Source organism: Bidens hawaiensis, unplaced genomic scaffold (genome assembly GCF_021521415.1).
Source record: "Bidens hawaiensis isolate Kalapana, Puna unplaced genomic scaffold, B.hawaiensis_p1.1 tig00003244_1, whole genome shotgun sequence".
NCBI classification, from domain to species: domain Eukaryota; kingdom Viridiplantae; phylum Streptophyta; class Magnoliopsida; order Asterales; family Asteraceae; genus Bidens; species Bidens hawaiensis.
Genome location: NW_027491178.1, coordinates 1,345,365 through 1,357,304, shown reverse-complemented (window position 1 = coordinate 1,357,304; position 11,940 = coordinate 1,345,365). Strand labels below are relative to the sequence as shown.

The following is an 11,940-nucleotide window of genomic DNA, read 5'->3' as shown; positions in this document are numbered from 1 at the left end:
CCCCTATTATTAGAATTGTCATCATGAGTATTGTTCAATGACTTTATTAGATCAATAATTTTCAAATTTTGACTTTTTATTTTCTTTTATAATTTTTTGTCCACGATCATTTGATGGTGTAATTAGAGTGGTGTGTAAATGACTATAAAAAATAGTAAGCAATGATATTCAAAGAATTCAACCATGTCGATCATCATTTAATTCTAGTAACAAATTAACTAGAAGAATTTTCAAAGAACCAACAATTTGAAAAGAAACATGGAAAAATAAAATAAAATAAATGAGTTGTAATTAACTAAACACATTGATATTCAAAGAATTTAACCATGCCGATCATCAATTCTATTAGCAACCCAAAAGAATTATAAAGAATCACCTTTACATAAGAACAACCAATGGATTATCAATAAAAAAAAGAATCATAAGTAAGAACTTTCAAATTTTAGATATGGCAATGAACAAGAGAAGAATTTGCAAACACGATCATTTGATCTTCGGATCGAAACCTGAACTTCGTTTCCCGGATATCATCTTCAACCGGAGCCGGAAGATTCAAGTCCAACGACAATAGGGTTTTCATTTTCTTGGATTCTTGACACCCGCCCGAACCACCACAAACGGTTGTGGCCACGGGCGTTGACCTATGCCTCCTCATATGACCACCTAATGCCTGTCCAGAACCAAACTCAGCACCACATATCGAACATTCATGAACCTTAGCCACCTTGATCGAACCACTAGGGTTGTTACAATGATCCATCTGGTTAGAACCAATTTGAAGTGATAGCTCTATAGAACCGTGATTAATATGCAAATCTTGTTTCAACATATTAGGTTTAGAAGGTTTTTTGTGGCTGGCTCTATGGCCACCAAGGGCTTGAAACGAAGGAAACTCGCGGTTACATGTTTTACATTCATAAATATGCAACTCCGAGATCCTTGCCACGTCCACTGCCCCAGCCTGGGGCGGTGGAGGTGGTGAAGACTGGCTATGAGCTAGAAGAATCAGGCAGTTGGCCATGTCTTCTTCGTCGTTTTCTTGATGGATTTTTGTGAATTCGATGGAACCGTTCATCGTATGGAAAGTGTTATTATTAGGGTTTTGTGTATGATCACCATCTTCGGTGGTAGTGGTGGTGGTGGTGGAAGAGGTGGAGGCCATGGTTAGGGATATAGGGGAAGAGGGTCTTGGACGCTTGGTTCTTTTGCCCTTGATGATCATCATGTTTCTTGAATCTGTCATGAATGAGCTATAATAATCTTGATCATAATTAGCTTCCATTTTAGAGAGAGAAACAAGAGAGATGATAGAGATTGAAGATGAGTAAGAGAAGTAATGGAATAGAAGTTGAGTTTTATAGAGAGAGAGAGAGAGAGAGAGAGAGAGAAGGAGATCGAAGAGTACTTCCACCGATCTAATCTATCAAACTTCTGCCTTTCCACCCTTGGAAGTTACTATAAAAAGGCAACTCACACTTGCTGTCTTTCTTTCTTTCTTTCTTTTCAACTTTTTATAAGTTAAAGATCAACAAATAGACTCACCAGAATTTCATTTGTTCTTTAAAAACTCTTATTTAGTTTAAACCCTACAAATCTTTTTTTTTCTTTACCATCACCTTTTAAATTTATTTATTCATTTGAAAAACTTCTATTAAAACAACTCATTAAGGGAATACTATAGCTAAGTAGCTATGAATTAAGAATTGAATTGTACAACAAAATGAGCAGTTTAACATTATTGATAATAAAAATCAGTCAATCTTTGAGAACTTTTTTATTCAATGGGAGGCAGTTTAGTTAGTTGGATATTCAAGATAATTAAAAAACGAAAATAAAGACATGTTTTTAACTTTTTCCTAGATACATGAAATGAATATTCTTGACGTGACAATACATCACAAATAAGTGAAACACTAATAAGACTAATGGTAATGGACTCTTGTGGGATGGGAAAACATCCCAAAACACCGGGCGTTTTGGACAATATTTTCCGTTGCCAAACGTTATGTACATAACGTTGTGGAGGGGCAAACATAGTTGGTGTATTCATAATTAATGATCTAACTATGTAGATTCTAAACATAGTTTATAGGATTCACGGATGAATACACGTGTGTAGTACTTCTGATTTCTCGTTTAGGTGTATTTATAACAAATGCCATATGTAAATTACAACATAATTTGATGTAGGTGAAACACTATAACTGCATATTTCACAAAATTAATGCATTCTCCATGTAATACACTACTTCTGGATTTTGAGAACTTTATAAATGTATTCGTCAATGACTATACGCAATGTAATGAATTCTTATTTCAACGTATTATCCAATCCATTAATCCTTGTTACATTTGTGTTCCTCTTCAATTCGTTATCATTTAACTTGTTATCTTTCAATATATTTGTGCTCCTTTGAATTATTTTCTTTGAATTTTATCTTCACATTGCTGATTTTTTTTGCTCTATGTTATATATATATACAGATTTAGGTACGTAATTGTTTTAGCTCCTCAAGTTTAGAAGACCCTAAAAGCATTTCTTGGTTAACTCTTTGTATTAACATAGTTTATTAATAATATATTTTCAATCCATTATATATGCATGTAGGTATTTGTGGATAACAAGTTATATATCTGTAATAAAGATGAGAATCGGTTGGCTTTGAAGTAAACCAGATAAGAAGGGCTTGCTTGCTTATTGTTTAATATTATATGCCATAACGGATACCTTGTGGTGCATTGGAGTGCAAGCCTGGCACCCTTTCCTCCCAATTATACCTTATGTCTTTTAAATTACATAAATTTCTATTTTATTTCAAAAATTAATTGTATAATGCCAAATGTATATGATTAAATGTCTTAAAACCATTTTATACGTAAATACATTAATTTATATATCAATTTATTCGAATGTTTGTAGTACTACTATAGAATATATCACTTTAATACAAATGTGTTGAAAAATAGTAATTATAACAGTTCATTTAATGGTTGTATTTGAAATTATAATTTGTAAAATGAGACAATGACCCAAAAATCATGCGGGTTTAGTCTCCTTCAATTATTTTAGTTAATCATTATATGAGTAATTTAGAAATAGTTTAAATTTTAAATACGTACATAATCATTAGTTGAGTAATTTGGGAATAATTTTAAATTAATCTCGTATGTAAACGCAGGCAGTATATATTAAAAAAATATAAATTCCCATACATCTTATGGATATCTGTTTATGAATACCCTATGCATGATCATTGATGAATTATATTAATTAAACAGTCGCATATATTATATATATGTAACTACATGTCTACGTACATAGGTTGGATAATTAGATAAATCCAACATGTACACGAAGATTTATACGTTGCCATCAACCAATATTGTAAAATAAGAAATAATGGAGAGTTAAGAATTATAATATTTTTTTATTAAACTATAATTAAGATCTTAGACTGAACAGTCCATAGTAAAAATCTTGTTTTTCGGTACGTATAAACTACCTAACTCATTTACAATCATATACAATCTATATAAATATAATTAATGATCAGGTGTTATGTAGATTTATAATTACCTAAATTTCATTGACTTGTCGTATATAAGTCAAAAAGATAATGAGGTCTCAATGATCAACCCACATGGTTGTATTAGATAATGCATTTCCAACTACATCACCAATTAATAACATTTTTTTTCTATGAGCGGCCACTAATAAGTAACTATCTCCATTGATTTTAAAACCTGCTCGAAACTAAATCTCACGACTATAGTTTTTCTTTTTATTATTTATTATTTCTTTTAACAGCCAATTTTATTCATAACTCTTAAATAAATAGACTAGCAAGAAGCTAGCGTAGTCGAATTAAGTTATAATTAACCCGTCCGGCCTAATTTTCAGCACCGTATACTGTTTTATAATGAAATGAAGCAAAATTAATAAGAATATTGACAATCCGGAGTCATTTATCGATCATCTTATACAATAATATTTCGGTTAATTTGATATTGTTGTTAGTAATTTTGGGTTTTCTATTTTTCCATTAATTTGAAATAAAATAATATTTCGGTTAATATTGGATTTAATAATCTTAACTCTCTGTAATTATATGATTAAATACAACCATGGAGTGGAAACCTGGAAATGATTAATAATAATATGATGAGGTTTATAACTAACGTGTAGTTTATTGTTTCCTTTGTAAGTTATTCTTCAACCGATATTAAAAACACGCTTCCAACTAATTGGATCTTGAAAAAGAATTTACTTATATGTATATATAGAAGAAAGTTCGTTTGCTTGTCAATTTTTAGAATTGTACATAAAATAATAATAATAATAATAATATTAGTTTTTCTTTTTTTTTTATGTAGACTGTAGAGTAATAAATAAATTGGCGGTGGCTTCAACGAGATTTCGTCCTCGTAGTATGAGGTGTATTGCTGTTGTATGCAAATAGTGTGTGAACTTAAAAAAAACAATGGCTTTTAAGATGTGAAGATTCTTGGCGTAAGGAACTTTCTAAGCAAGGGATAATATGGGTTGTTGTAATATATACACACGTACACAGATACATTTTTATTTAACTTGTTTAATTATGACATTAACCCGTTTAAACTAACATGAAAATCGATTAGCGTACGTCAATGTTTAGACCAACGCGCTTACACCATGCGTACTGGAGGCGTTATGGGGTCATAAAGCCTGAGAACACCCCTCCTCGGCTTTATACATGGAGACGTTTTGGTTAAGGCTTTTTGGGTGGCGTTTTGTAAAAAACGTTGGTGGAAGGCACACAAATTTAAAAATAATTAAATAAACAAAGTTATGGAGACTTTATGACTACACCCTATTTTTATAAAAAGTCATAACTCTGACTAGGCGCCACGTGACGTATAACGCCCAGGGGTGAGACTTTATGACTACACATGGTCTTAGAATGTCGTTTTATCATACTGGCAGTTGAAAAAAAAAAAGAAGATAAAACCATTTATCAAAAACTTATATGAGGCTTTTCTTGGTTTCTATTATCATTTTTTATATGATAATCTCACTAGTACTTTAAGCATTAATGAATATAAGGCATTATTTTGTGTAATGTATAATTAAAGAAAATTTTTCGCTAACTTTATGTATCGTGTTAAGCTTGTCGTGTTATATAACTCATATGCTTAAAATGTGGGGTGGCGTTTTAGAAATGAGGTATAGCTAATTAATCTGTCTTGTTCGGCTGATTATAACATGTCTTACACAACCTTTTTAACAAAACCTGTTTTGTCATCCCTGGCAAAGTTTTCTCCTTGTTTATCAAGGAAACAGTTTAATGGGTCACAAATATTTATAGAGGCCCAAAAGCATAGAACCCTATAGGAAATGAATTTAATAAATGAACTGACGTTTCTTGTTTACTTATAGATAGTTAGTGTGACACGAACACACTGAATCTGATTGTATTAAACACAAACCATAATTGTTTAATTCAGAAACAATACAAGAATGAATATGAACAAGAACAAACAGAAAACCAAAATATCAGATCATTAACAAAACGATATTTGATGGACGAAGGAATATATACACTCGGAATCACAAAAGAAACTAATCGAGAATGGCCGGCTAGAGAAATCTTCACCAGATGATGATGACAACTCCAAGTGAATACTTTGAGTTTGGTCGTTAATCTTGACATTTTAAACACTAGCAAAATAACTTGGATGAAATCGAAACATGTCTGGAACACATGAGGCCCAATAGACAACTTTAAGCCCATTTTGATCAACTGCAGCTACAGGCCCATCTAACCTTCATGTTTATAGCACATCTACTTAGAAACCTATACTAATAAAGCCCAGTTCAGAATAATTTATATATGAACTTAAAATAAAATCCAAGTCTTTAATTCAGCCCAACTTTAGTGATGGACTGGGCTGGTGGAAGTACGGAATAACGCATATTAGAAAGCCTGATCTACTCACTTTAGTTTAATATTAACTGTTATTTTCAAACAAAAAAACCAATGAGAACCCTGAGTCCCTGACCCAAATCACCAAAACAAAAATCCAATTAAAAAACCACCCATTATTAAACCACAGTCCCTCTCACGCACACACTAAATTAGGGAGTGTAATATTCCTGGTTTATGGGATATGGTGTTACCGGTTTTCCTTGGATCCAAATTCTCTATTTCTTCTCGGTTCTTCCCGATTTTCATGATTCTCTTCTTGCGATTTGGTGGAATCTAGTGAATGCTCTCCGGCTTTCCCCATTTTTCACCCTCCACCTCATCACCTTCTACCTAAACCTCAACTCCCATTTTCCCCCATTTTGCCTTTCCCCGGACCACTCCGATCCCTACTCTCTATAAGCAAATATAGATTGTCCAAAACAATTTTTGCAGGACCTTTGGGCTTGGGCATATGCAAGGTGTGTAGCTGCATATGGCGCGCTAGACCCATGGGACAATAGTATTGTTTTGTTTAATGTTATCACACCTACCATTTTATTACTGGTTTGTGTTTGAGTTTATTAAGGGTCCATTTTTTTACTCACGCAGGGCCTTTAAGGATCCGCATGCTCTCACCTCTCAGGGATATCCCTGCAATTTTGAGTGACCTAATTTTTTTTCAGGTAAACTGGTATACCTAGAAATTCAACTTCCATCATAGGACACTCATAGGAGAATCATACATTGTTGTCGAAAGTTAGTCATTACACGCTCTAGTTTAACTCAAAAACTTATTATGAAGTAGGCTCCTCACGGTGTAATGTCAGATTCAAGCTCAACCCAAATAAATTTTCAATAGATATTTCACTAGAAACCGCTTTTAAACAAGCAAACCCTCTCCAAGCTCAATTTGTTAGCTCAAAAATGTTTAAAGAAATCAACTCAACTCCAGTGAAATCCAAATCAATGCAAAAAAGATAATTTAAGTCGAAATGCTCGAGCTTGATTTGTGATAAGTTTTATGTAACAATCATAGGTCACATTCTTATTGTTAATTAAAATGATTTATTAATGTGTTTGACAAACGCATTACAAAAGATTAATGAAATGTAGAAATGAGTTTTTGTTGCGTATGGAATTAATTAATTAGAAGATATGCATAAGATTGCAAGTAAAGTGAATCATCCTTACATGGCATCATCATCATTCGAGTGTCAAGGGATACTCTTAGAATAATCCATAGTCCCGGGTCAACTATGTATAGGACTGAAAAGTTATTTTTCGATTTGACCCGAACTGAAAATTCTATAACCAAGTTAATTCTGATATCAATATATAATATGAACAAAACTAAATAAACAATAGAAAACCCGAATAAATGAAATTGTTAAATTATCTCACTTTATCAAGTAAATGGTTCTAGATGAACCATGTTTTTATTAACTTCTTCATTAGCTTTGAGATTATTAAATGCTAGGTTTGGCAATTTTAGGAATACATTGACATGTGACATAAACCAAACATAAAAATAAATAAGTTCTGTGTTTGCTGGTCTAACTTATGATGTTTAGGTTGATAGATCTAACTTATGCATTAAACATGTTATATTTACAGGTTGTACTAAATTATATATGGGACAGCACATTTACATATTTAAAACTAGAATAAAGAAGCTATAATTTATAAATTCAACATGTCTACCCGTTTAATAAGTTTACAACTTACTTTATTTGCAAACCTCTTTGCAATCTGCAAACCAATTTTAACATGTCAATACGTTGATCCATTTAGATAATCTAGTTATATAACTTGCATACTTTTTATTTAAAATATGTATTTTAAATATGATATATTGGTAATTTATATACTTCTCTTTAATTATGTTATCGCCTTGACGCCTTCCATTCTTTTTTTATATAAAAATTAATAATTAATAATACCCTGGAGAGATGGAATATTCGCATTTTGTTTGCAATTAAAATATATTATCCAGGTTCAATAAAAATTCACAAATCAATCATGATTAGTTTATCAAATATTTCCACTTAGTGCTTGCAATGTGATTGCCCAATCCCATTTAAATAATTGTGGGCACTTCGTTCGTTTTCGAAACTACGTCTACAAGGAATATGTAATTAATGTCATTGATTAACGTACATAATTGGAAAGTTTGTGGGTTAGGTATGCTTGGTAATTCTATAAATGAGTTTCTCTCTACCGATACTTAATATATTGAAAAATCACTTGTACATAATCGATCTCTTAAGACACCAAAAAAGTTCATTTGAAGAAGTCACAAGTACTGCTTCAATTAAATCACTACAAGATATATAATAACAAAAATCTCTATGAAAAAACCCTTCAAATGTTTATAGTTAAGTTTTTTTTTTCTAAAAGAGTGTTAATAAGAAAAGTATTTACCAAAATAGTGTTAGTTGAGAAATATTTACTAAACTAGTGTTTTACTTAAATGATAGCTTGTCACTCCGCGTCTTATTGAATTACTTCAATAGATTAAATAGTTATTGACTTAATGATCTTAGTTACCTTATAAATTTCCAGCCATTTTAGTTTCTTTTATTTAATGGTGATCTAACCATTTCTAGTAATTTATATATATTATAAAAAGATTATTATTTATAATACATTTTTTGTCGCGTCTGCTATTCTTTCTTTATATTTCTAAAAAAAAGGAAATTTATTTATTTAAGTGGTTTTTTATTTCGTACAGTTCGATGTTTTTACTCACACAATTTTAAAAGTATAATAAAGTTCTTAAATATTTTAACATATTACTAAATCATTATAATTTTTTATGTTTCTTAAATTTATTAGTATTTTTTAGATTGAACCTAAATTCTATATAAATAAGTCTAAGTGATTATGTTTAAACTACAATATAATATACGATTATAATTTCTCTTTTGGGCTTAACTAGGAAAAATATATCATTTTTTTAATGGATTCATCCGTCAGGCTATAAATATGAGGCTACATGTAGGAGCTGGATTTAAATATGAGGCTACATGTAGGAGCTGGATTTAAACTAACAATCGGCTAAGACTCAAACAAACCTGAAAAAATTATATTAAATTTATATCGTGTTAGAAATACATACTTCTAATAAGGTGTTCCCTCCTAATTATCAGGCTTTCAAATTTGATATCTAAATTGTCATTTGTGTCTTCCATCGTTGTAGTTTGAATATCTATCGAAGATGTAGTTACGCAAAAAAAAATTAAAATATAATAAACTTATATCTAAACTTTTATTGTACATGGTAATTGGATAAAAAAATTCTTTGATAACCGTCACATGACTAAAACTAGAACGTAATAATGGTTTAATTCATAGTTTTTATTTATATAATAACTTATAATTCGTTTTAGACTTTTATTTAGTTTTTTAATTACAAGTGCATGCAAAGAAGTATATGAAATTGAAATAAATAACACTGATTTAAGAATGTAATATTCTTTCAGTCAAGATTATCTCTACTCTTATCCTTTAGAGTAAAGTGTCATTTTCGTCCTTGTGGTTTAGCAAATAATGCGAATTTAGTCCAAAAAGTTTATTTTTTGCATATAGACCCTCCACGTTTTCCAGTTCTTGTCAATTACATCCAAATCACGAACTCCGTTAAATTTAATCGTTAAGTCAGGGGTAGACGTGTCTTTTTTCTATTTCTTTATTATTATACTTATTTTAGTGAACTGCGTTTTTCGTCCCTCTAGTTTGTCCAAATCTGCATTTTTAATCCAGTAGTTTCAAATTTGCAATTTTCTTCCCTATGGTTTCATTTCACTTGCAATTAAACCCGAATTTCCTAATATCGTTATGTCTGGTAGTTAAACCCATCAGTATGCCCTTCACGTGAGGGGCAATTTTGTTCCTTGTTTTTTTTCTTTTTCCCCAAATACACCCCAGCCCCTCACATGAGGGTGCTTGCGAATTAGGACTGAAGTTTATTTAGGGAGAGAAACAACAAAACTGGTCGTCACGTGAGGGGCACGCAAATGGATTAACGACCAAAATTAACGAGGTTAATAAATTCGGGTTTGATTGCAAGTGAAATGAAACTACAGGTACGAAAATTGCAAACTTAAAACTATTGGACTAAAACCTCAGATTTGGACAAACCACAAGGACGAAAACCGCAGTTCACTAAAATAAGAATTATAATAAAGAAATAGTGAAAAGACATGTCTACCCCTGACTTAACGATTAGATTTAACGGAGTTAGCGATTTGGATGTAATTGGCAAGAACTGAAAAACGTGGAGGGTCCATATGCAAAAAATAAACTTTTTGGACTAGATTCGCATTATTTGTCAAATCATAAGGACGAAAAGGACACTTTACTCTTTTCTTTAATATGAAGATAAGATAAAAGTTATATTATAAATCACAATTTGATATATTTTTTGTATTGTAAATAAATAAATAAATAAAATATATTTTTAGTATGGTAATTAATATTATTAAGTCAACAACTATTTAATTAATTTAAGTAATCCAATGAGATTAAGAGTGAGAAACTAACACTTGAATATAACACTATTTTTGTAAATATTTATCATTCAACCTTATTTTGTTAAATACTTTTTCTACCGACACTTTTTTGGGAAAAAACTCGTTTATAGTTCATAAAATTTACCAAGTAATTTAAGACCTAAATCATCATTTTGTAATTAATTTCCTTTCCTTACCAATGTGGCCGGCTCTTTGGTTGGTGAAGCTATGAGGATATTGTAGTTGTATTCATCATTTTCATTAACTCTATACTCTCCTAACTTTCACACGTGCACTCCTTTTTACTGATAATTTTAGCAGGTATACCCGATTAGTATCCTGCTAACTAATGAGATTAAGTAAATGTTGTGTTAGACAAATGTCCTTTAAATGGTTATAACAAGAAAACCAATGAAAACATTTGAATCTAGAAGACCTCTATTAGATGATAATAAAATGTTCGCCACACTTAGTGTTAAAAGTTATAATTTAACCATCATTGAAATGTCATTATACATAACTGAGGCTTCACGTTATTCAAAAAACAACATAATTGAGGCTTCATACTATGAGAAAGGTAAATGCCAACCATATCACCCACATCTTTAGTAAAAGGTTACCATTTTTGGATATGGAGCTTAATTTAAACCACACACTGTTTTTAAGTTTCAAAAGAAGAAAAAACACAAAGCTATATATATAGGTCGAGGCACTTAAATATTAGTTTTCATTTTGTTGCGTTTCAAGTTTTTTTTTGAAAGGCCAATTCTATTTAAACTAAAAGAATGACCATTTACAAGATAAAAGTAGCCAAAAAACAAACAAAAGCAAAAAACAAAATCAAAACATACATCTAGTTAAATTGGAAAATATACAAATTGAACCGGCTCCATTTTTCCCACTCTAAGAATGTTCATTTGCTTCACCCACATGAAGGATGCTGATTTGATGTCGTTCACCAACTTTGATAATACAAATGGAATATTATTAAAAATACAATCATTTCTAGTATGATAATTGCTGACGAAAAAAGGAAAGAGAGAGATGGGGTTTTTCTCGCTTTTGCCATAGTAGGCCCCGGTGGGGGGCTCACACGACGGGCTATTAGCTCAGTTAATAGAGCACGCACTTGATAATTGTGTCGTGTCTGGGCCGGGAGATTTGATGTCGTTCACCAATTGGAATATTATTAAAAATATCATACAAATGGAGTAAATTAGAAGCCGGTATTCGTAATATATATGCAAATCTCTTAATTCACGCGGCGATTTGATTAGAAAGAGAAAACATGTGGTAAATTATGATGATATTTTTATGATTATGAAGTAAAACACCTTGTTTCTAGATCCAGTTAGAATTTTTATTTAATTAAATATATATAACAGTTTAATTATTTAATCAAAAGTAGCTTCGTCGTGGGGGTAGTTGTCTGATTGAATATATATATCCACAACGTGGATGTGTCTGTTTAGTTTATCCATTGA

At 31.0% G+C, this 11,940-nt stretch overlaps 1 protein-coding gene across 1 annotated transcript; it reads right to left on the bottom strand.

The window, feature by feature from the left end:
* Positions 1–268: 268 nt before the first annotated feature.
* LOC143622810 (zinc finger protein ZAT5-like) lies at positions 269–1,368 on the bottom strand. Its single transcript, XM_077093855.1, has one exon. It carries the CDS (start codon positions 1,280–1,282, stop codon positions 443–445), a length of 840 nt encoding a protein of 279 aa, XP_076949970.1. The 5' UTR covers positions 1,283–1,368; the 3' UTR covers positions 269–442.
* Between the last annotated feature and the right edge of the window lie 10,572 nt (positions 1,369–11,940).

What these genes read in the sequence shown, in the direction of transcription:
- LOC143622810 (XM_077093855.1), bottom strand. Translation starts at nt 1,282, where the DNA reads ATGGAAGCTAATTATGATCAAGATTATTATAGCTCATTCATGACAGAT.